The sequence below is a fragment of the Parasteatoda tepidariorum genome, chromosome 5, assembly GCF_043381705.1.
Source record: "Parasteatoda tepidariorum isolate YZ-2023 chromosome 5, CAS_Ptep_4.0, whole genome shotgun sequence".
Lineage (NCBI taxonomy): Eukaryota > Metazoa > Arthropoda > Arachnida > Araneae > Theridiidae > Parasteatoda > Parasteatoda tepidariorum.
In genome coordinates, this window is record NC_092208.1 from 71,435,099 (window position 1) to 71,462,353 (window position 27,255).

General features: G+C 26.6%; 1 protein-coding gene across 1 annotated transcript; it reads right to left on the bottom strand.

The window, feature by feature from the left end:
- Positions 1-11,186: 11,186 nt before the first annotated feature.
- Positions 11,187-27,255, bottom strand: LOC107440214 (synaptophysin-like protein 1). The gene is made up of 6 exons (XM_016053071.3): positions 27,056-27,255; positions 25,767-25,837; positions 23,167-23,282; positions 17,816-18,029; positions 15,817-16,008; positions 11,187-11,738 (listed from the first exon to the last, which is right to left on the bottom strand). The coding sequence occupies exons 2-6, from the start codon at positions 25,824-25,826 to the stop codon at positions 11,556-11,558; spliced, it is 765 nt and encodes a 254-aa protein (XP_015908557.1). The 5' UTR covers positions 25,827-25,837; positions 27,056-27,255; the 3' UTR covers positions 11,187-11,555.

Consider the following 27,255-nt stretch of genomic DNA (forward strand, 5'->3'; position numbering starts at 1 on the left):
AAATCAATTGCTGGGAGAAGGGCAGAATGGGAAAAGCTTCTGAAGAAGGCCCAGGCTTACAAAGGGCTGTCGTGCCAATGCTGATGATGATATATAAATATATGGGCTCCAACCTCGATCTAAATTAAAAACTTATTAAAAAATAAAAATATAACGAGAAAAAAAATTATAAAGGGTCGTAAATTTGTATTTAAGCAAGGGGAAATTGAAAGTTAACCAGATTAGTTACCCCTGAAGATTTAAAACATCAAACCTTGTTTGTTTGCCAAAGATGAATATGCAGTTTTTAGAAACAACGAATTACCTCCGATAATCGGGTAGTTGTTAATATTTTTTAAACCTGCCTTAGATTCGTCAGGATTCTATAACTTTTTTTTATTGCTTAAATAATAGCTTAGGACCTCGAATGTGTATACTAATGTTTTTCTGCTTATTTAGTCTTTGATAAGGTTTCTAAAAATATACTTCAAGAGCCGTGATTAAGTAACATCTCGTATAATGTAAAAAATTTTATAGTTGTGTTTAATTTAGGTTAAGTTAAATTTTGATTAAGATTATTTTTATTTTAGATATTTGTTAAATTTATCAATCAAGATATTTGTTAAATTTTGATTAAGATAATTTTTGCATTTATTCACAACTAAGTGCAATTAACTAAAATATTAACTAGAATATTTATGAAAATCGTTTGAAGTTGCGTCTAAAAATGTAACCAGCAGAAATAACATATGAAGGGTAACGAACTTTCAACTTTTTTTATTATTTAATAATGTAAGTTGCTGCAACAATGCATTGTCGGAAATTGTACCTTNCCCCCACACCCTCACCGAAACTGATTGCTCCGATAACTAGTACTCAAGAATTTATATGATAAAAAAAAATATTTCGATTGAGATTAGAGTAATTTTTATTTGATTTTATTTGCTATCTATTCAATTGTGCAGCGGTTCCCAATTTTTTTCGGTTTTGGTACCCTAAATGATCAACTATTTTTGTCAGAACCCCGACTACATAAAAAAAATATATTTATAAAGATAATTGTCGACGTATAAACCAATAAAATACTTTTTTATTTAGAAACTTTTCACTGCAAGTGAGAATCCAGTTAAAATTAAATCCTTTTGAAATGTAAGTTATAAAACTAGTTCTTTTTAACCAATTACAGTCTAATTGATCTGTTATAGACGAAATACACATCAATTGCTCTGTTACGGACGATTTTGAATTAATTAATAGTTAAAATTAATTTCGTTTCGCTTGCTCTTCATATATTGTATGTTAATTTTTTTATACATTGACCTTAAGCGCATCGCAGTCAGATAGACAGAATAATAACTGTCTTGCTCAGGGCCTGATTATCGCCTAGGTCCAATAGGCACGGGCCTAGGGCCCACACTTTCTGGGGGCCTCAAAAATTAGTAAAAAGTCCACAATATTACTATTTTTTTAAATACTAAAGAAAAAAAACAAAACAGTTTTTCTATAAAATAAAAAAAATTCTTTTTTTTTTCTTCTTTTTTTTAAAATTTTCTTTTTATTGTGATAAACCAAGCTCGTGTAAACATTGCACTAATCAAATTCGAAAGTACAGCGGAATTTGAATTGGTGTAATTTTTACGTCAACGGCTAAATGCACTGAATATGAATTTTCATTCTTTTAAAAGTGTTATTATTAAATAAGTTATTATTTAAATGTGTTTTTAATTTTCTATGAGTAGCTATAATTTTGGTTCTTTTGGATATTTTTTGTGTGTATTTTTTAGTAAAAATTACAATTAATAACCTTAATATCTCAATATACATGCTGAACTTATCCTCAAATCTAATGAAACATTGGCTAGCTTTGTGTTGGTTTAAGTACTAAATAATAATAATAATAATTACAGCTTACAATAAAAAATAATCACAGCTTACAATAAAAAATAATTCAGCTAATCAGTGACTTTTAGCAAAAATCACTGATTTCAATTGTTTGTGGTCACCAAACTATTTTTATTTTTACACAACATTGCTTTGTTGTTTTATGTTTTGCTTTAATACATGAAACTTTATCTTAGAAAAATAATCTTCAATTGTCTGCTTTCAAAATTTCTTAGAATGTTTCTCTTGAATCATGGAGTTCAATAGATTCTTTTTTATTGTTAGGACTACTGTTCAGAAATTTAATTTCGAAATATTTTGTAAGGGGTCCGGAAAATTTGGTGGGCCTTGGGCCTGAATTTGTCTTGATCGGTCCATGGTCTTGCTCCAGCAAAACAATTATTAAAATAACCAACATTTTGCAACTGTGTCTCAGATGTTGACAGTTCTGTAGATTCCGCTGAATATTATCCGATAAAAAAAAATTCTGAAGTGGTGCTCATGTGAATTATTTCTATGATTTATTATTACAGTAGGGAACCGATTATCCGGAACGGTCGGGACCATCGCTATTCCGGATAACTGATTATTCCGGTTTTCTGAATCGCTACAAAAAGCCGTTTTTTTTATTGTTAAACCCAACTAAAAAAAAAAATTTTTGGAAATAATCTTAAAAAGAAGATAAAACGATGAAGTAATACACTAGCGATTCTTTTCAAAATGATGGTAAGGTAAACATCTTTAAAAAAAGAAAGAAAAATCGTAAAATCTTATGAGGAAAAAAAATTTTTTTTTTTTAAAAATGGCAAGAACATTTATCGAATTTCGTTCCAGTTTTGTGGTTTTCCGGTTTTCTGATTTCCGGTTAACGGGTTCTGTACTGTATTAAAATTGGAATTATATTCAATTATTATTACCTTATAATTCATAATTTTTCCGACAATTATTAAATAAAATAACAAATATTTACTTAAAGTTACTTTTTGCATGGAATTATCTTTGGATAGACGAATTTTATAATTGTTTGTAGAATTTTTCAATTTGCTTTAAAAGTTGTCGAGATAAAGTAGCGAAATACGCAAAAATTAAAATTGACATTAAGGGATCTAAACTTCGGACCGCACTCCTGACTAAACTATTGGGACCATACAGAATGCAACTATCCCTATATATTGAGGATCAAAAATCCAAATCCGTCGGGGGAAAAAAAAGTATGTTTATACAGTTTTTGTGTCTGATACTTGAGTGCAGTCTTGCTTAATGGTTCAAGGGGAAGATCTTAAATATGCAAATTAGTTAGTGAAGACGAGTTACGAAATCAGACTCAAACTTACTTTCTCTGACTAAACATACCTTTTGTTCGACGAATTCGGATTTCTGAGCCTCCAAGATATGGGGGATAACCGGAATCTGGAAAATATGGAGCGGTCTAAAGTTTGGACCCTTGAATATTAATTTTATTTGCAAAAAAACAAAAACAAAAAAAAAACAAATAATAATAATAATAATAACATGTAAAAATCCATGCAAAAAAAAAAACACTTTTAGTAATTATGTAAATATTTATTATTCTCTGCATTGCACTACGTTCACACCTCATTCTTACAGTCTTTTATATGAAAATTGCCTAATTGCTTTAAACTTACTTATTTACTTGGTTAACTTTCTCTCTCTCTCTCTCTGACCCCCCAGTAAAATTTAAGCTGAGAAAAAAGAAAAAGGCTATCGGAATCTGACAAATCACTATCAGAAAAAAGGGTTTAAAAATCTCTAAACCAGTTTGATTGTAAGAAGACACAGAGAGGAGTTGAAAGTTAATTACTAGAAACACCTTTACTGAGATTTCTGCGCATTATAAAAATTCATCCTTTTTTCAGTCAAATACCAATAATTGAATGATGAAAATTCGTCATTTGTATATTGTAGTAAATAATTGACGATCAAAAATTTCCGGCATTTTGCAAATAACACCGAGTGGATATGTGCTACAGCAATAACTGGCAATTAAGCGGATTTTGATTTTTAAACTCAACCAAACGCAATGGAAAATCTTCCAAATACTACCGAATTTCCGTAGTCTCAGAAAATAGTTTTCCCAGTGGAAGCGAGGATATTATATTGAAATTAAATTAAAATAATGAAATTATAATAAATAAAATATAAAAAAAAAAAAGAATTGTGTTCAACATTACGTAGAAATTTTTAAAAGACACATAAAGGCAAATGAAAAAGAAACTGTATCATTTGGGTCATGTTCTTAAATTCAAGAAAAGGTTTTATCGAAATTCTGATTATTTGGAATACTTCTGATTTAGTTCATAATCAATAGAAAAATCATTTCACAAGATCTTCAAATGCAGTGGAATATGCAATAGTGATTTGTTAAATTTTGATAGGTACTTTTTTCTCTAAAAACTGAAATATTAGTGTAATATCTCTGATGAGAAGACTCCTTTTAATTCATTTTTACAGTAATTCAAAAAATATATGTTAAGGGCAGTTATTGCGAAACACCTTTTATTTGTTACATGCGGCTAATCAACCAGTATTGTGAAGAGTTTTTATAATGCTGCTCGAAACTTTCATTTCATATAGATACAAATCCAATGTAGTAATAATTAGAGACAGTTACGATTTACTTCTTTTTTATTCATTTAACATCCGATAGATAATGCCACATCCTACATAAACAAAATTTTTAGTGATATGTTAGATACTTTGCAAGCTACAGCAAGCCTTACTAAGACAGAAATGACGAGCTTCCGCTTGCTGGAAGACAATAATAAGTAGTCATGAAGTTTACATTTTAGCTCACGATTTTTAAAAAAAAATGAAGCTTAAAAGAAAGATAGAAAAAGAAACTGCATCATTTGGGAAAGTTGTTGGAAGCAGACAATCCAAATATAATAAGTACAAAGTAAAAAAAAAATATTTATTTATGAATTACTATGGTTGTTAAAATGTTATGTATGTTCTTCAAACAAAATTAAAACTGATTGAAACAAGTTATAGCGTTAGGGCAAAACGTTTACCGATTTTTATTATTCTTTCTTCCAACGGCTTTGTTCTACTAAGACAGATACAGTCAATTGGGTATATTAAAAAAATTAAATTTATCACCATACCTGCCCCAAAATAAAATTATTTGTCGCCATAGCAACTGAAATCAACTTGTACAATGTTGGGGATATTTCTCTTGACGATAAGTCAATACTCAGTATGGATAATTTTATCACACTATGTTTTGATTTAAGTAGTTACAAAACATAAATATTTAAACAATATTAAAGTTATTTAAAAATTGTAATTTTAAAAACTAAGCAACATTAAATTTAGAGGCAACATTCACATTTAACATGGTGTAACAAAGTATTTTTTTTTATCTTTATTCATTTTTTTTTTAAGATGGATGTATTCTAATCTAATACTGCACAGTAAAATAATTCCAACAGCTTGCCCAAAAATATGTTTAAATTCCAAGTTTTTATTTAAAATAATTAAATAATAAAAAAAACACAAGCTATATTTAATAAATCTAGATATTATGAAACTTAAAAATTTAAATTCAATTCAATATGAAAGTTAATTACGAATTTTCAGTGATGCAGTTCTAATTGTACAGTTTAATAATCTAATATTAAACTACAAGAAGTAAATATTTTATTCATAATTGGTCCCCGTAAAAAAATTTAAAATAAAAAGCTTTAGTTAAAACTTTTATTTTCTTTTTTTTAAAATGATAGACATTTACAAATCAATACAACTTAAAATAAGTATTCTCTTTCTAGTATAAATAATGAAAAACAAAGATTAATTTAAAGAGCTATATATAGCATTACACTAATTTTAGTCAACAGTGATGGCAGTATACCAAGAAAAAACTGATTCACATGATTCATCGTGAACAAGCACATGATGCCTCAGGCAGGACTGTCAATCATTTTAGTCATTTTTTCATGGATAATAGTACTAAAAAAACGGTGTAAAAAAAGATAGACTTTACCAATTTTAAGGGGTTAAAAAATGTCATAGTCAAGAGTTTTTATTTTTTTCACAATCAATTTTTTTTTCAATATCTTCCCAATACCAGCACAAAAACTTTTAATAATTTTTCATGCTCAATAAAGATAAATTTAAGTAACTCTCCATAGTGAATAAAAATAAATTTTGGAAGCATGATATAAATAGGAATAAAAATAAATTTTGGAAGAATAAAATAAATTGAAATAAAAATATATTTTAAAAGATTAAAATAAATTTGAAAGAATAAAAAGAAAAAAAGTGAAAAAAAATTTGAAAGAATAAAATAAATAGAAAGAAAAATAAATTTTAGAAATAAAAATAAATTGTAGATGAATGAAATAAACAGAAAGAAAAATAAATTTTGAAAGAATAAAATATACAAAAAGAAAAATAAATTGTGAAAGAATAAAATAAATAGAAAGAAAAATATATTTCGGAATTTCTTCCAGCGTGACTATTTTTTAACACGCGTGGAAAATAACAAACAATCAGAAAGAGATTTCAAAAACAAAATACTATAATTATAATGAAAAAATATATAAGAACATAATAATGAATAAATGATAGTGAATAATATAACGAATAAGTGAATAATTAAAAAGAAAAAAACAGAAAATTGAAAATTTGAGGAGGAATGTGCTTGATATCTTAAAGAAAGTAATGAAATAAAAATTCATTAAAAGAACACTTTTGATTATTAAAAAAAAAGATCTGTAGAGTTACAAATTGTTCTGCAGAATTGTAGATCCCAGTCAATGAAAGAAAACTCAATGATTGACAGTTCTGCCTTTAAAACATAGAATCACCAGCGAACATATATGTCAGGCTCTCCATGATTGTACAAGTAAAAATAAATGTGATATAGCATCTCTCTCTACAGTTGCGATTGACAAAGACACGAGAAACTGTAATTATCAAGTGATTTTAATTATCAAGGATTCCAGTATTATCAATTGGACTTGTAAGTTACTATACTTCGCTACCATGCGATTTAACATTTCTAGCAACAACATGCTCATGAATTTAACAATGAAATGTTATACATGATAATTCATAGTAATGTATCCTATCACCTGCACCTAATTATTTAAAACATGATTATAAATAGACATAAATATACACAATGACATTTTGTTGTTGCCTAGTAACTTGATTTTTTACTAGAAAAACTCATTAATCATTTGACTTGACATCAAATATAAGCAACACCAGTGCTTTTAATTTTTGGCATACAAATTTAAGCATTCCTTTTTTTTTTTACCAAAAATTATTTTGATTTTCAATAGAAATATAAAATAATTTTGATGCTTTTAAAAAGTACTTTTTAAAAACATACTAAATCAAATTAAGTTCTCCTAATACCTAATAAGGTAATTTCATTTTAAGTACTTTAAATTAAGTACATAGTTCTCAGTGACTTTTTCTCATAAATTTACTTTAAACATAAAATATATTAGGAATAACTTAATAGATAAATATTCAATTTGTAAAACATCAACATCTGGTTTATACAGGAGTACAATAGGTGCCTTATATGACACAGTCATAGTTTAAATATACCTGTATGCAGAATGTTGTCCTTAATGTCACATAAACACCACATAAAAATTTTAAAAAAATTCTTCAAAAAATTAAATATATTTGTAAAAATTCTATTGTTTCTTTAAAGAACAGTTAACTATCTAATAACTTGCAACTTAAAAAAACTACCACACATCAAACAAAACTATACAACTTGTAAAACAATGTATTGCTCAATTACAATTTAGATTGACTTAGCAACAAAAGATTAATATGAAATAGTATAGCATAAAAAGTTTAAAAAATTATTCTTTTGGAAAACATTTAATTAAACAAATTTAGCTAGCAAAACACATTTTTATAAATTAAAAAAATAATAATTGTAAAAGCATGCTTTAGCAATGAATCCAATTACATGTGTAAATAAATTTTTAATGTACTTTATATTATTTCAAATGAGAAATAAAATATTTTAATGCATGTTAGTAATGTACCACAAACATAAAATAACTTTTTCAAATAAAATCTAAAATATAAAGTCACTAAAATTAATACATTCACAGTGTTATTTTGGCATACAAAATTAACATACTAACTTAAAAATGTCATAAATTACTTAAGAAATAATATTTTCAAATGTATTAAACAATAATTTATATAACAATTAAATATATCTTTAAAACTCAACAAGACACAAAATTAATTAAAAAAAAAAAAGCCATAAACTTATTTAAAAACATAAGAAGAAGAGAAATTTGTTAAAAAAATTTCTACTGAAATAACACTATGAGTGAAAGATTCAATAAAAGGCCGTAACATGAGTAGAAATCAAAGTTTAAAACATAATTTATAAATGAATGCTCACAATAATTAATATAGCACATATAAAAACAGATTACTCTAAGAATTTTTAAAAAGAAGAACTTGTAGTCAATTAAAGACATTACCTTTTATAAAAAAAAATATCCAATGTCTAAGTTAATTATATGAATTACCTTAGATAAATATTTTTTAAAAGAAAGGAAAAACATCGCAAATAAATAAATAAAAATTTGTGCACACAGCTGATAGATATATATATATATTTTAATTTTCAAATAGTTTAAGTAATATTTTGAATCTTTGCTAATTTGCATAATAATAAATTTGTAGCTAATTTTTAAAGAAATTTCCTTTTAAAAAATTATAAATTTATATACCCGTAACAAGAAACAAGCAGTTTCTTGTAAACATGGAAGTCAATGTATTTATAGGAATTTCAGATAATTTGGTATTATAGCGTAGTAATTTAAACAAATATCTTAATTGTAATTTTAAAAAAGTTCAATAAAAAAATATTCAACATGTAAACACCTTTGTATTCCATTAATTTAGAGGTTAAATTCATTACATTTGACTTAAAATTAGATTATTCACATGGATTACTTAAGAGTTTTATAATGCATTAAAAAGTTTGAAAATATATACAATCATAAATAAAATATCTTAAAATAAAATTTGTTATTAAATAAAAAACTTTGCATAAAGTAAAATAATTTTTAAGGAAAGATTCTCCCTAATGACTAACTTCTGGTTATAAAAATATTTTTAAAAGCAAGAAAGAGCATACATCAGTTTGGAAAATTATACAAGTAATAAATTACTATAGAGATCACATGCAATAACATTTAAAATAAAAATATAAATAAGAACTTGAATTGAGACTAGCTTGTTTTGTTTTAAAATGTTATACAATAATTTGTACTAAATACAATCTCACAAAACAAAAACAAAAGAACTAATAAACTTAATAATAACAATATGGTTAAAAACGAACAAATTTTTCATTATCTTCCCCGTTTTAAAAGCATAACTTTAAGGTATAATACAATTAAAAACCAAAAAATTTTTTTAATAGAATTTACACTCCACATTAACCAATAATCTTTATTAAAAACATTAATCATAAACTTTCAACAAACTTATCAAATAAAAATGAACAAAAAATTAAAATAAAATTTAGAAGAAAACAATACATTGTAAATATAAGAATGTCTTATAATAAGACAAAATATACAAAAAAATGAGGTATCTTATAAAACAACTAAACAAAATATAAATGCAAAAAATGTATTTCATAATATGAACTAAAACAACTTAGAAGAAATAAAACTATATATCTTATTATTTGAATATCTCATAAGATAGTTTAACATAATATAAAAACAAACAATTTCTTTCATAATTAGAATACTTTTCAATGTAAGTTAACATAATATAAAAGCAAATCACATATTTTTAAAATTGAATCACTTATGTTATGTATTCTACACCTAATATGAATACATTAATTCATAATGATTTTTGTATGTTTCAAACATTAGGATTTGTTAGACTTTTACTACATTAAGCAACAGTTGATGCAGTTCTGACTAGACATTCATTTTCATGGCTACAACTTAACAAATAAATTGAAGGCTTTCTTAATTGATAAAGTCATAGTTTTAAATACCTGTATTAAACATGCATTTATAAAATATGTTCACATACCAGTCTAACCTCCAAAAGAAAGAAAGAATTCACACATTCTTGAGTGCTTGTGCTAGTTAAGATGTGGCACAGATATTTATGTTCAATCGCACAAAAATGAACAAACCAGCAGTTTGCAAGAGTAAAGATGAAAAGTAACTAAAATACATTTTTTTAAACCAAAATTAAGTAACCAGATAAACTTTTAATAAGTATTTAAAGAAACAAAATATTAAGAAGTGTTTTTCGAAATCAACAAAATTGCAAATAAAGAATGAACAACTATATACAAAAATCAGATTCAAACAATGAGTTCAAAACCTATTTAAAACTTCGAATTGCATATTTCAGATGTCATAACAAGGGTTAAAAATTATTTCATGAATAAGGTGCATAAATGCACTTGAATCTATTTAAATGCATGCAAAACATCTTGAAGTGCACAAATAGAACCAAATAAAAACCATGACTAATACCAGTTTGGTAAATAAAACATAATAAAAATTAGCTTGACTAATTCAGAAAAAAAGGAAAACTAAAAAATTATCTACTGTAATCACAGGTTTTGCAACAAAAAAAATATATAATAAATAATACTGTAAAATAAATTATCACAATAATCACTGGCTTTTGCAAAAAAAATAATAATACTTTATGAAATAAAAAAAATTTATAGAAAGCAAATTTATACTGCAAATTATTAACGCCTAATTAAAAATAATTTTTATGCACTATTCAAATAAAATGCACACAATATGTAAATATAAATCGTGCTTCCTAACATTTTAAAATGTTATACACAACATTAGCTTGACTAGAATTTCTTATGAGAAAAAAACCGCTTATAAATGGAACAGAAATATTAAATAAAAGATCAATACTAAGCAAACAATTTTGATAAGTCAAAGAACCTTAAAAAAGATGTCTGCACATTGCAGAAATATATAATCACGGCAATAAATCTTGCCTTAAAATAGTCCAAATAAATAGAAACACAAAATGGTGCAAGTTGACACTTACAAAAGTTCATAAAAAAAATTTAAAATAAAACAATATGAAAACAAAAGAATAATTAACAAGCCAATCAACATTCTTAAATGCAATAGCAGCACCAAAGTAGAAAATTTTTTATGCACAACAAAAACATAAAATGCATAGTGCAAGTATTAAAAACTCTGCCTAATAATTTTTTAAGTAGATACAAACATAAAATTTAAAACATAATAAGTATATAAAAAAGTTATTTCTATCACTAGTCCTTAAATAAATAATCCTATCCAAAGATATTCTGAAATGATTAAATTCATAAGTGCATAAAGTGGAAAAAAACACAACATAAAAAATATAACAAGTAAAATTGCTACAAATCCAGCCATAACATTCTTTAAGTAAATAAAAAACAACTTTAAAATAAAAGTTTTCAAACAATAATTCTTGAATAAATAATCTCATACACAAAGATATACTGGAATAAAATAATTCATTCCAATGACTAGAAATGAGTTATAAACAAATATAAAATGCTTAAATGATTAAGTTAATAATATTGATGAATAAACATGAGTAATTTGAATCTTTCCTCTTGCCTCAAAATTAATAATAAACAAGATGCCTTCATAAAAGACAAAGGAGAATCGCATGCCTCAATACTCATATTGTCCTCCCATTTTATGACCACCAAGGTCCTGATCTTGCATCGGCGGAGCTTGTTGCTGCCCCATTTGGGGCAGCATAGCCGGTGGTTGAATCTGCTGGTGGAAACTTGTCTCCTTGTACACAAACCACAAGCTACAAATCCATAGCATACAATTGGCAAATCCAAAAATCTAAAAACGTAACAGTATTATGAATACAGTTAGTCAGCTATAAGTGATTTTTTTTAAAGATAAAAATACTTATATTGATTTTAATAGAATATTAATTTTAAAAAATATTGATATTAATTAAGAAAATAATATTAATTTCAAATTATTTAAACCAGATTTTCTTTTAAAAGATACTTCACAGACTATTTATAACAAGTTAAATTTTAGAAATTTAATTACATTTGAAATATTATTACAAATAAGTTATAACAGTACCTTTCAAACAATATTACAGCATTAAAGTATTGTCTAATATATGCAATGTGTATCATTCGCGTTTATTCAAAATAACATAGAAATGTATCATTACTAACTACTGAAAATAGGCTAAGAAAAATTCAAAATTCTTTTCACATATTATTTTTTTTTGTAAAACTTACGAAAAAAATTCAATAACTGCATTGAATTTTCACTTGGTGTTGATCTTAAATTTTTAATAATCCACAAATTGGTAAGATCTTTAAAAAGTCAATTCAAAACTGCCCTAATTCATTTCATAATCAGTAGTAATAAAACTTGGCAGATACAAACTTATTACACAGCAATATATTAACAATACATTTTAAAACCATGAAAATCAATAAAATCTTTAACAATCTCATATTGAAATGTTTTGAAAATGTTTAAATTAATTCTTTAAAAAAAATCAGTTGGTACGAATATTGATTTAAATTAGGAATGTAACGAATGTTTGGCCACTATTTGGTATTCGGCCTTTTTGTCTAACATTTCATTGGCCCAATGTTCAGCCAAATATTTGGCAAAATATTTTTCTGGAAAATCACTTTTTGGCAAAGTTTTGTTTGGAATTTGAATAGATTTGATTAAGAATAATCAAAAATTGTATTTTTTACTATACATTACAAGAAATAGTTATGTCACATACTTAAGTTCGGAAACTTGCAAATTCATGTTCTGAAAGACAAATCGAAAAGTGAAATCTGAAGAATTTAAACTAGATAAGTTCATACTGAACCATATGTTTTGAATGGCTAAATTTTTTCAATTGTATATATTCAGGCAAATCAATTTCGCCATTTTTTCAACACATTTTGTTTGAAGAATTAAAATTTTTTTGTTTTGTGTTTGCTGTTTTTTGTTTTTATTATAGTGCAGCATTTTAACGGGGCGTTTCTGATAGACTTATTCTTTTATTTTCGCTTTTTCCTGTAGGGCAAGATAGATAATAGTAACATAGAAAACTGCGATATTCTACGTTCAAATTATATTTTTAAAACTAAGAACAATTTTTTTCCGTTTCTCTTTTGCTTTTTTTTACTAATTTTTCCTTTTATCAGTGTTTTTATTATAACACAGCACTTTTTAAAGAGCTTTTCTAATGAACGTTATTCTTTTATAGTCACTTTTTTCTAAAAATACAGCAATGAGAAAAGTAAATTTGAAACTTTTAGAGTTAAATTTTTCATTTAAGAATCAAAACCGATTTTTGTTGTGGTTTATATTTAGCTTCTTCTTTCTCAAAAAAAAAAAACTTTTTTTTTATTTTTTATTTTTTTAACAAAGCAACAAGTTTCTATTAGACTTTGTTCTTTTTCTTTCACTTTTTCTTAAAAATACAGCAAATGGAAAACTGAGATGTTCAGTTTTACAAATTTTTTTGAGAATTAAGATCAATTTTTATTTTTTACATTTTCGCTTTTGCAAATAATCTTTTTTATGATAGTGTAGTTTTTTAGAAGCGTTTCTGACAGACTATATTTCTCTTATTGATACTTTTTTCCCCAGAAAACATTATTTTCAGCAAAGTTTTGTGTTAAGCATAAAGAGGATTTTTTTTCCTATTTCTTTCTTTTTTTCAACTTCACTTTATATATATAGCTGTAAATAAATTTTTTATTCATTTCAAATATTTCTAATGGAGACTAATATATATTTTTCCCTTTTATCTCCGACTAATAATATAGCTAAGTTTTGATTAATTTTTAATAATGACTAAACTTATTTGTGTACAAAAAGTAATATTTATTTATGATTTTTTTTAAAAAATGTTGCTATTCAGCCGCTGAATATTCAGTATTCAGCCAAATTGCTATTCAGTAAATCAAGCTGATTTAAATAAACAAATCCTGATATAAATGCAAAAAGTCTTAATTCAATAATAAATATAGAACAATTTCCAAGGCTGATTTACCCCCAACTATGGCCAAAATTATAAAAAAAAAAGTTTCCTTCTTTAATTTTATAACGAAAAGAGAAACTGATCTTTGTTAAGAAAACATCTAGTTTCAAGATAGGCGCAAAAAAATATAAGGAAATAAAAAAAAATCATTATTTTCTTGAATCAATAAGTAAGGTATTAAAAAATATGGGTAAAATAATTATTCACGTCACTGAAAATTAAAACCAAGTAACAGTATAGATAATTTTACAATCTTTTAATAATTTCTCATGATGTATCTAGGTAAAAACATTAATCTAAAAAAAAAATATGACAAGAAAATCTTTTTAGGGGAAAAATATATAGTTTATTCAAAGAAGGCAATATTCTCATCAGTGTTTGCTGAAATGGATAAAATGAAAAAACTAATCTCATATAAACTGCAATGATCCATGGATTGATGCCCTCAAATGCACTCCGATGTTACTCCTCCAACTATAGTTTGAATTATATTTATGATCTTTTGTTTACATCTCTTTCCGTGAGTGGGTGGTACTTTGTCACGAAGTAAAATTGTCCCCTGCACTTATAAATAGGAATTTGCAATTATTTTCATTTTTAAATTATATAATACTTCATTTTTGTGAAATATTTGTCCCTTTTCCTGAAATAAAGTTCAGATAAATACTGCCAGATGAACAGTTCTCACCCTGTTTTTAAGTAATAGTTCAAAGTTGCAACACAGTGTTTAGCTATACCATGCTGTGGCGAGGAGAAAAAAAAGTTAAAAAAACGATTATATGCTAAATGGCTGAAAAGATAATGAGAAAAAATCAGCATAAAGCATTAAAATTCAGAGTTAGGCATCATAATTTATAGTGCAGTGGTCTCGCTGTCAGTTTGGCAAATACAGCCAAAGAAAGAAACATATTCAAGTAATTAAAATAAATACTCACTCACTAATATAATAATAAGGCATCACAAAATAACAAAAAATATGCCTAGCTATACATAAAAAAGTATTAATTTTATTCCTCTAGTTCAAAAAACATAAACACAATGACAACAATCTAATAAAAACATCATGTACACTACAATGATGTTAATTGCCAGGTTTTTTAAAACTAAAAGCAGAAAGAAAATCCCAAGTGAGGTTACTAAGTCTGCGGAGAGAGAGTACACTGCCTTTTTATCTTGACTTGACAAAACATTGATGGAAAAAGCCAAAATGGCTGGTATGGGGAATGACTGTTCGCCCAATCAGTGTATTAGAAAGAAGTTAAATTTGAAAACTTCGACGAGAAAAGGATAAAATTATGGCCAAAAATAGGGTTTGCAGAGTATGTAACGTTAGTAAAAAAAGAATGTTCTCGAAGTTTCAGCTTTTCTACCGACAAAGGAAAGAATTACTTGAAGGTCACAGTTGGATCTGCCGGTACTAAATAGTTTGCAGAGATGCGAACAGCTAAGTTATAGTTAGTATTAAACAAGTAATGGGAGGATCCCCACATACAAAAGAAAACTTAAAGCGACACAGACAATTCCCACATGGAAATTTTGGGGTAATTCTAAACTTTTCAATTATCAAAATAACTTTAAGTATAACTTTAAGTCAACTATCATAATAACTTTTACTGTCAAGTCACAAAGTCCTCCATGTTCCCTTAACTAATCATACAACTGGGGGTACTGATCCAGCAGTTTCCTTGTCTTCTAAATTGTGTTCAAAATTACAAGACTATGGAGTTGAACGTACCGTAAACTCAAAATTGGATTGGCTGTTCAACGACGGTTATAAAAAATTTTTTTACAAAAAAGAACTAAAAAAAAGATTTTTTTTTATTTTATTGAGAAAAACATAAATGCCAGCTATTTATTACAGGCACAATAGAAGTAAAATTTAAAAAAAATAAATCTTACCAATGAAACATTCAGGGAGGCGAAATTCCCAAGAGTCACAGTGCGACATACTTGTACATCATTCAAGCAGATATCAAGATCGGGGAAAAGATTAGCTGGATTGGTGTAGTATTTCACATCAGAAACACCCTGAGCCCAGGCACAAGATCCCGCAAACCAAAATATGGAAAGAACTCCACTTGCAATGAAATCCTACAGAAAAAAAAACACTCATCAATTTAGTATGCTCGAAAGTTTCAATTTTACTCAAATGAAGAAAAACATTAGTCATTTCATGGCACGAACAAACTATATAAAAATCTTATTGAACATAAATTTTGTTTAAATAATTCAATTTTCTTCTTCAGTATCTATGTAATTCTTAAAAAAGACATTTTGTGGAGAGAACAAAAATTATGCCAATTAGAGAAGAACGTTTTCTTCTTCTTGACAGTTTTATCCATAGTTTCAGAAGTTGCATAAAGTATTCAAGACTTAAAAAAGTTCAAAAATTATAATGTCCACTTTGCATCCCAAGATAAACAGCAAACTCAAATTTCAATAACTTTGAAATTATTATACAACAATAAAAGGATAAAATAAAACAAATATTTATAGTAAAAATTGTTAGAATTTCATACATGATTAAATTAGATGCAGAAATTTCCAACAGACTAAATTTTTTCAAAAGATTGCTTTATTTGCAATACAGAAACCATTTGAAGAGTAATTCAAAGATCAGAGCAATCAGTTTCACCGTCAAAATATGAAAAGGGATTATGATGCTCTGAAGGAAGTCCCATATTCCATGGAACTCTTGTTTTTGGACCTGGAATAACCCAACGGAAAAAACGCAAAATTTTCAAACTTAGTTAAACACTTATTTTAGTTAACAACAGTAGGAATCTTTTGTAAATCATTAAAAAATTTCTTACAGCTTTCACTATAAACATACTATTTAATATTTTTAACGCTGATTGTTTTGGAATTATTTAACTTTAGATTTGGATATGCTTTCACAGGACTTCATGAATCTAGATTTTTCAAATCTGTATAATCACTGGCATATAAAATTATAAGAGATAGAATCTATGCTGATCAAACTTTTACATTCACTATTAAAAAAATTATTATTAATTAAGTCATGTTTATAAAACTATGTAATACATACGATCACTGGACATTGTGTAATTATTAGAATTAAATCAGTGTTTGTCAAGTTTAAATAATCACTGGTATAAAAAATTATTAGTAGTATTAGAATCTATTTTTATCAATCTTGCATAATCATAATAATTTGAAGCCATCAACAAAATGAAATAAAATAAGAAACGGAGTATAAGCAGATAGCTAACCGTACAGGATGATTATTAAAGTAGCAGTCTTTTAAAAATTTATTTACTAAACAGTAAACTTAATTGAGTCTTTTGCAGTAATTAGTCATTCCACATATGGACGGCAAATTAAATGTGAGTTTATTTTTATAATTCCGTTATTTATATTTCCAGAGTTCTCCCTAGGAATAAAAAAGGGCAAGGTGCTTCCTAGCAGAAAAGGTCACTTTGAATTTTGAAAGCACAATCACTTAGAAACTGTAAATTATACTATTTTATGAGTATATTTCAAAAAATAATTCTCTTTCATTATCAAAATGAGAGAAAATTTGTAGTTTATAAAAATAATTAAAGGCAGGCTAAAAGACAATCTCTGTATATAAATTTTTTTCAACAAAAGTACACTAAAAATTATTAATTGATAAACAACTTGAAATATCTTTTCTATAATTGAAATTGAAAATTATGAGAAAATGAACATTTAAAGGTGAATTTCTTTTCTCTTTTTTTTAAAGGGTATTTAATATAAAAATAATTTTAAAATTTAAAAACACTTAAAACATTTTTTAATATACCAAGCTCTGAAAAAAAATTCATTAAAAATAAAAATTAAAAACTAGTTTGTTTGCAGGCAGATAAATAAGGGTTTTCCCATATACATAAAGAATGAAATTCCATTAACTTACCACAACAGGGGTCATGGGATTGGTAGAATACAGGCGGTGCATGAAAACATAAATGAAGATTATGCCAGTTGTATACAAGAGGGTCAAAACTCCAGATGCAACAAAAAACTGAGCATTGCTCGAAAAATCAAATGGAAAAGCATAAGACTTGAAAGTAATATTATTATCTAACTTTCCACACTTCTCAGGAACACGAAGTTCAGCTTTTCCTAATCTGAAATAACAAAGCAATTAGAGTACAGTAGTTTATTTTTAATCATTCCTCAGTTTAATCAATCCAAACCTCAACTTAAAATTTATTTCAAAAATGACTTGCTCAGTGATTCCATTAGACTTTGGAAATTGCATATCCTTAGGACCGAGGACTTCCATATTTCTAGGTCTTTTTTTTAAATTATTTATTCAAAAGAGATTTTTATTTAACATTCTCAAACTTTTACCAAACTCTTAATCAAATATTATTATCAATTTTAATTAAAAGCCTTGACTGTTCAAATATAAAACTGCTTGTTTATAAAATTCTCTGTTTTGTCTATCGAGAGACAGAATAATGATAAAATGTGTAAATTAATAGATGGATGAAAAGGTGGAGAATCAATATTTTAAATAGGGAATCCCACTTTTAGCAAAAAATGACCCAGTTTCATAAGTCCTGGATCCTAAGGATCTGTAATTTCTAAAGTCTAAGAAGATCACTGATTATTCACATTGATGATGCCTTATTAATTGATAGACAAAACAAAGAATTTCAAATAAAGAAGTGTTATATTCGAAATATCAAGGCTTCTAATTTGGTCAATTCAAAAACTTGCATCAAGGAAAAGTCTAAGTAAATTGATCAACCTAATTTGATACTAAGTATTATTCTAGTTTTTTCCTTTAGCAATTAATAACAAAGAATTTTTTATCTATATTTAAAACTTGGTTCGAATTTTGCCATCATAAATCTGCTGACAAGCTTTTTTCCCCTGCGCTTAAGAGTTAAATATACCAAAAGACATGCCATGACTTATTTTTCACATCTTCTCTACAATTTTTTGTGTATTTGATTGGTTACAGTGCATAAGTGGAATCACTGCTTAACCTTTAGATTGTTAATTATAGAAAGCTAATTCTAGGTGGTGCAAGGATTAAAACTCATTATGAACTTAGGAATTACTAACAACAATTTTTATTTTTGTGTCTAAGCTTAAAGAACAAGCCATTGTATACCATCATAGTACTTTTACTGTTTACAATATGACTTGTACCATATTTAATTGAGTTGAAAACATAAAAAACTGAAGATAACACTTAAAACATAGCAACGCTTACACTTTATGTCATATAAATTTTCTTAAATTGAGTCTTGGTTTGCAAATTCTTTAGAATTTATAAAATGTAAAAAATCTTACGAATGGTAAAATTACATGTATATTTAAAAACAATCTCATGCATACCTTGTAAACATAAGCTCAGAGACTCTACACCTTAAATGTTTAAATTTCTGCTCTGGTTTTAGATTCTTATTATTGTTTAGACACAAGTGAACTTTTGTTTTAAAACTACATGCCTTTTTTTTCCCTTTTATTTAACATCAGCAAGATTTACCATATCCTCAGAAAAAGAGGTTTTAGTACCTAAGGATAAGTTTTTCCCATGACAGTTAGTATTCTCTATATTAAAATTTATGTCACATATTTTTTTTACTATCAGAAACCTCATATATGTTTATGTAACAGCATAAATATCTTTGTAAAATCTAATATAAATTTCATGCTTCAAAATTAAAGACATCTTCCTCTCTTATGTAATTTTCTCTTCCTCAGAGAGTCAAACAGTTTAAACTGGTTTTTGACATTTGTAGAGCTTAGTGGAAGAACTGACTAAGTGACATTTTTAAGAAAAACTCAGATTAGTCTTATTTAAATATATAACATTCATTTATAATGCTAAATATATATATATTCTAAAAATACAATGGAAGAACCAGCAAAGAGACATTATTTGAGTATTCTATAGTTAATAAACAACCTTAGAAAATCACTTGCTTGGCATCGAACGCTAAGACGTGGGGGTAAAAACTGGCAAAAGAGAAAAACTTGAAATAGCATAATTTCCAAACATTAAGGAGGAATTTATATATTTTACGAATCAATAATTGAAAAAAAAACAAGAAAAAATAACCCTCAAATTGCTTCAACATTCCCTGGTTCACATTAGTTCATGTTTCAGACTCAATGCACTGGTAGTAGGTAAATGTAATCTTTTTCCCTAAGCAGAGTCCCATTGAAAATAAATATTACTCTGTGCTTATGCAACTTTTTCAGTTTATTCCTATTGTTACTAGTTGAATACTCATCCTTCTTGCTGGTTGAAATAAAACAAATTTTCAATAAATCGGTAAGAATCATGCACACATTGAAAGAGATACACAGACACAATCAATTATAACTTAAAAAATACCAGTTTTCTTATTTACTGCCATTTGTTGCTTTTTCTAATGACTTTACGCTATTAAGTTAAGTAAAACAAGATTTCAGAAGTTTGTTCTCTCAAAATAAAGATTCACAACCAGTATCATTTGGCATAATTCTACTGCCCGACACCAACTCCTGATAGCAAAAAATTACCATAATCAACAATTTTCTCTGGTACTTGTCAGATTCGGTAAACTGTAAAAAACCTATTTCCTCAGTACTTATAGTAGGAATTGTGAAACATATATTAATAAGTATAGTACATATTAAAACAGCATCAAATAACACAACATCAGTAATACCTTTTACCAAGCACTTTTTTTTCTGATCATTTCTTTTAAATTGAAAATAAGAAAGGGCTCATCTTTAAAATTGATGCACACACTTGAAACATTGAGTGTTAAATCTGGAATGATAAGCGTGCTTAGATATTTGACAAAATTAAAAGCAGAGCCGTGGTAGCTCAAGGGTTAGACCATTCGCCTTCCAATAAGGTGAACTGGGTTCGAATCCCAACAATGGTTGGTCGATACTAATTTTTCACCCGGCGCGATATAACCACAAAACTGCCATAAAATATCTCCAAACTGAGCAACTGACCCCAGTTGCTCAGTGGTAGGTGGATCATGGGCTAGAGTCCACTTGCTGACAGGCTAACTGTGGAAGTTTTTGTGGATTTCCTCTCCATATAACGCAAATGCGGATTAGTTCCATGAAAAAAAAAGTCCCCCACAAAATCAAATTTTTGACAATACTTGATCCAGAAGTTCTCTTGTCTTCTGGATTGAGTTAAAAATTACAAGGCTATGAAATTGAACATTATTAGTTGTAAACCCAAAATTTGGTTAGCTGTCTAACGACGATTATAAAATAAAACAAAAAACTAATGGCAATTTTTTCATAAAAAGCAGCTACATATGAAAAAATCACAAAGATCACTTTATTTTGCTCCCTGCCAGCAGAGATTGCTATATCCTGATGCTAATTATACTTTGGTAGAAACATATCAGAATTCCACTGGCAACAGCTAACTACGAGACGTTATCATGGTTTTTACCTCCATTTCGCGCAAATGCTGATTAATTTCTCTTCAAAGAATTCCTCTTGAAGGTGAATAGAACCTTGTTTCTTAAACAGATGTTTTCCTGTCTTCTAGTTTCAAGGCTAAGAAGTTAGAAATACAAAAAGTCGCAGATCCACAGAGTGGATTGGTATTCAACGGCGGAAATTTGTGAAGTGGTTACATAAATTATAAAGAAAAATTGAAGTCACATAATTTAATCATAATCGAGTAGTTTACCACGATTAAAAAAATACCCATAACAGATTTTTAAACATTTTTATAAATTAAAACGTGTCTTTTTTGCATAAAACTGTACATTTCAAATAATTTACTTATTTCAACAACTATACCTAGATATTTCTTTATTAAAAGCAATAAAAGTAATTTTATTTAATTTCAAAAATACCTTAAGATGTAACAAAATGACTGAACGTTTCGAACACTTATCAGCACATTTTAAAAGAATGCTTTTTTTAAGATCAAAAGTTACCGAATCCTTGCCAATTAAAGCGACTAACACCAGTAAAACACCTACACAAAAGTTGAGCTCACATTGCCTCTGAATTGCTTTTGATAGATTTTTGGACTAGCAAGTCTAGATAAAATTTTGTGTCAATTTGTTCCGAATTAAGGTTGCTAAAATTTTATTTTATGAAAATAAGCCTAAATGTATGTATATTTATTTTATCTTTTCAAACAAAAGTATATTCGATGAAAAACACAAAAAATTCTCTGTGAAGAAAAACAAATGTTACCCAAAAAGTCATGACTTCAAATAAAAACTTAATCGCTAATTGACTCAAATTCACTAAAATGTAGGCGGTTCTTCTACTAAGCTTTTCATCTGCCATGTCAAAAAAGCTAATAAGATTAAAAAAACAGGAACTAAGTGGCTGCTCAAAAATTAAGCTTAAGACCAAAGGGGGAAGTAAGCTTGTGATTTGCTTATTTTTGCTGACAAGAGGAAATAGGGGTATGAGCACACTTCATGACACATATATTCTTTTAATTCTATTTTTTAAATGCAAAAAAGTAACAAAAAAAATGATATTTTGAGAATTGTCAAATTTGAAATAGTAGTGAAATTTAAAGGAAAACATTTCTTCAAATAGTACTTACAAAGGTCAAGAATTTTGGTTACAGAAAGAAAATACCTTATTAGAAGAAAAACAGAAGACATTCGGAAAATGAGTGTACAGTTAAATATGTTCAAAGCATGGAGGATGCCAAGAGGACAGATGAAGAAGAAGTACCCACAGATTCATTTCATAATGAATAGAAAAAATCATAAAAGAAGTATTGTCATAAAAGATATGGCTGTAAAAATCTTGGACATTATATAATAAGGTACTTATGGGTTAAATAAATTTATATTTCAATTGTTCAGTTTAAACTATGCTAAACTAAAAAAAAATTATACTCGAAATTTCATAAAACAAATTAAATCGTAATATTTATTTAATGCAAAGTTTATTTTTCCTTTCTAGCTTAATCCTAAAATTTAGATTAGATTAAATTTGATTAGAAAGAGTTAAAATAAAAGAGTTTTTCTTAGGAGTTATACTTAGTTGTTATTAATAACTTAAGCGTGGAAGGAGATTTGTGACTTGCTTACCTTTGGTGACAAGAGAGTGTTCAAAATTGTCAAAAACATGCTTACGCAATATTTGAATGCCCTCTAAGGCTTATTTTAGCCATAGCAAATATTAACACTTTAGGGCAAGTAAAATTTTTGAAAAGACACAAATGAAGTTTCCAGAACTGATTTATATTTTAGTTACACAATCCCGAACATTAGGTATAAAAAAGTGTGGCATTAGATAACTCACTTAAATGGGTAGCCAAATTTGTACTGAACATCCTTTTCAAATTCAGGACATTTTATTTCAATAGTTGTTACTGTCTCAAAACCAGCAGTTGTTGCAAATGCAAATATTGACATAACCTAAAAAATATATTAATAATAAATTACCAATGAATTCATGCAAAACTAGAACTAAAAACACATTAAGAAATAGATTTTTGAAACAAGTTTATTAATACACTATTATTATACTTATTAATACAAGTTAAGAAAACAAAGAGAGTTTAGTTTAGTTCTATTATATTTATTAGATCTAATTAAAAACAAATTAATTTAGCAAGCAAATTTCATTAAAAAATATGTGCAGTCAAAAAAAGCTTAACATACAGAGAGCCTCAATCGATCGTTACTCAAAGGACTATTCATTATGAACAATAAATGTGAGAAAATTATAAATGAGTGTCAACTTAAAATGTAGGTTTTATACAAGCTAATTATCAATGCGCTTAGAAAAGAAATTAATTTTAAGGTGTTTAGTTCATCATATTAAGAGATAAACAAGTTAGCAGCTGTTGCTATTATCAACTTCAATAAAAAAAACTTCATTTTTCTAAAAAAGTAATGTGATTTAGGATTTTTGAAAATCACAAACTAGCAGCCCTTATCACTTACTTTTAATAAGTCATAAGTGTTGCTTTCACTTATTGAAAATAAAAGTGTGTTGTAACTCTGCTGCAATATAGTGTACATGTCTGCTGTAAAATGTAGTGTAATTCTGCTATTTGCAGCCTCTAACTGTCAAACTTACCTACTTGCTTTTCTACACAACAAGCCAGTTTTCCTACATATTTTTTAATGTTGATAATGTGCTTTAAATAATTTTTTAAATATTACATACATTTTTATGAAGTAAAATGGCAAATTTTGTACAGGAGTACTGCATGTGGATAGATCACAAGTTATACTTGCTTCTAAATCATAACTAAAGAAATCAAAATATTTCTGATTAGGTTTTTCAAAATTTGTTCAAGTTCATTAGTTTTCCTTTTAATTTGTAATAATATGACTTTAGTTATACAACTATATTTATTATTTTGTTTTATTTGTTGCATTATTAAAGTGACTGTTATAATTGATAGTTAAATAAATATGTTCACATGAAATTAATATAAATTTATAGATTTGAGAAAAAACCTTTCTCGTTATTTGTGAAATCATTTCAGGTTGGAAATACTTATCAAAGTATAGTTCAATAAGCTATTTTCACAGCTTTTATATTATATATTTTAAGGAAAGAATGAGAATAAAATTTTTTAGAATTTCTAAAAGAAAAAATAAATACTTATTTCATAAATATTTTTTGAAATGTTCATATTCTAATTACTTTTCCCATTATTCTTATTCGCCTCTTTGAAGTTGTTTTCTATATAATACATTCTTGTAACAAATTAATTTAAATGTGCTGCCATCTGCTTATAGTTTAAAGAAGCATCATTCGGAATAAAGTGAAAATACGGTTGAATTAAAAGTTCATCATTAAAGAATTAAAAAAAATTTTTATTGAGATTTCAAAAAGAGGTATTGACCAGGGAATATATTAATTACATTCTCATATTATTAATAATAATTATCACATAATGAGAGCAAATTTATACTTTGTTGGCCATAATGTATTAGCTAACTTTAAAAGTATCTTTTCCTTCACACATACTAATGAGGAAAAAATTCTCTTTCAATTATCGTCTTGCAAATAGCTTGGACATGTCTTTCCATTAGGTATATTTCTGTCTTCTCTTGTAGAATAGAACAAAATTGGGAATTCAATTGGCTTCATATCATATTTAGTTCTCTAGAATCACCATTTCATCCAAAATTGAGGATTCTAGGTAGTAGGTACTGGCTGGGGAAAAAAACCGGTAGGGTTGCTTGCCAAGAAACAGTTTCCAGGAGGTTCATGGTGCTGAAATAGAAATTCCTGCTTCAAATGATGCCATTTCTTGATGGAACTTCAGGGACCTCATGGTAAGGTACCTGTGTCTTAATCAATGAGGCATCACAGCTCACAAATATGTAGTTTTAAAAGAATATGAAGATCAAAAATCAGGAAGTTTAATATCCTGTTATAAAAAAATAAAAGCTAAGCATGCAAATTTTAAAGTACATTCTAAAAGTAAAACCATAAAAAAGTAGATTCTGATAATTTTAAAAAAATGTTTGGAAACCCTGATCAATAGTGGCATACACAAAATGGTAATGGCTCTGAAGCATACATAATACTGCATTTATTATCCATAATAATACGCCAAAGTGGGCAACTTTTTTTCCATTAAGTTTAAGCAAGGGACTTAGATTCACAATGGAATTTAATACAGTAATTTAAAAATATGCTAACAACATATAAAATATAAATTCCCCTGATCCATTTTATTTTTCATTACTCTAAATATATTATAGTGTTAAAAAAGAAAGTGACACAATGAGAAAATTTCATAAACCAAGTTATTATTTTTAGAAAAAAAATATGCAAAATTAAAAAAAAAGAAAGAAGAAAATCATGAAATTTTAATAATCGATGTATCAAACACTTTTACATTGATTAAACAATAAAAAACTTAGGAAACTTACTAGTTGAATGATTCGAATGAATCCACGAGGCTCAATTAAAACTCTCAAATTTAAATCCATATCAAACAGCACTGCAAAAAATAGAAATTTTACAAATTTATATTTCATGTAAAAGTAATACATACCATTTAAAATAAGTTTGTTTATATAATTGTCAAATAAAGTATTAGTTTTTTATTAATTTTTTTATTTTATTAACACTTTTAAGCTATTCAGCAACTATAATAACAACTATGGGGGATAAATGAAATGCTTAGAAATTTAGCTATCTCAGAAAAAAAGGTTATTGTTCAAAATTACTGTTTTTTGGTTTAAAATGAATATGAAAATTCACTTTGAGCTCCAAGCTAGTATAGTATGAACTTTTCTAGCTGTAAGAATTTTTTTTAAACTTTAGACAAAATTAAATAAAATTTCAGCAAATTATGGTTCAATTATTTTAAACATAACAGGAATATTTAATAAACATAATAAAATAGTTTTTAAAATTTGTCTACCTCTTTAAAATAAGAGGGAACAAAATCTCTATTTTTAGTAAAATTCAATAACTAACATAGTGAATAATTATTACATTTATACAATAAACAATTTTGAAGAAAACACAGTAAAAGTGATGCTGGCAAGTTACCCACAGCACAACTCATGTTTTAATCTTTTTTCACATTTCCTCTTATTTTTTAAAAAAATGTCGTTTTTAATCATTTAATTTTGCACATGATATATATAATTTGATAGCACAGTAACAGATTATATTGAAAATAACAAAAGATTAGTATTCAGTAAAATATGATTACAATTCAGTAAAAAACTAATAATTAAATTTAATTTTGTGAAGATCTTTATCCTGCTCCGAAACTAATGTAAAATTTGACTTTCGAATCAAAATTGGATAAATAAATTCATTTGGATTGGACAAATGTTAAAAATAATTGATTATTATTGTTATAAAAAAGTACATTATGAAAATTTTACCCATAAAACATTAAAAAAAAAATAACCTATGATACGTCTGATCAAATGAAAATTTCTTTTCATAACAATATTTAGTTTCGCTTTAACATTTTCATAATTTGGCATTTTAAGAATGATGAACAATTTCATACAAAGGGCATTTTTATTATTTTTGACCTTCAACGAAAAAACAAAATAAAATTCAAAATAAATTTGCATAGTACAGTTTTCTAGAGCAAAATTTTAAAAAAAGCGATTATTTCATTATCATATATTCTTCTTTGGAACATAATATAGGAATTTTCATTGTAGTATCAGCAAAAATCAGCTGTGATTACCTATAGTTTAGTAAAAGATCAAAAAATCACAGAAGATTAAGTCAGAATTAAACTGTATTCAATGATGCTCAGGTAAATTCGTTTGTTATTATTTTTCTTAGCTGAACTTTAGGAATTTTTCATTGAAAAAATCGCAAATATTTTGAAAAAAAATTTACAAATCGACCTATATTTGCGGTAGTTTCGTTATTCCGTGTTTT

Excerpts from the sequence above, each read along its gene's own strand:
- LOC107440214 (XM_016053071.3), bottom strand. The coding sequence starts at position 25,826 with ATGGATTTAAATTTGAGAGTTTTAATTGAGCCTCGTGGATTCATTCGA. Across the intron at positions 18,030-23,166 it reads AAATTTGGCTACCCATTTAA|ATTAGGAAAAGCTGAACTTC; the intron begins GTGAGTTATCTA and ends TTGTTATTTCAG. Across the intron at positions 11,739-15,816 it reads CCTCCCTGAATGTTTCATTG|ATTTTTGGATTTGCCAATTG; the intron begins GTAAGATTTATT and ends TTACGTTTTTAG.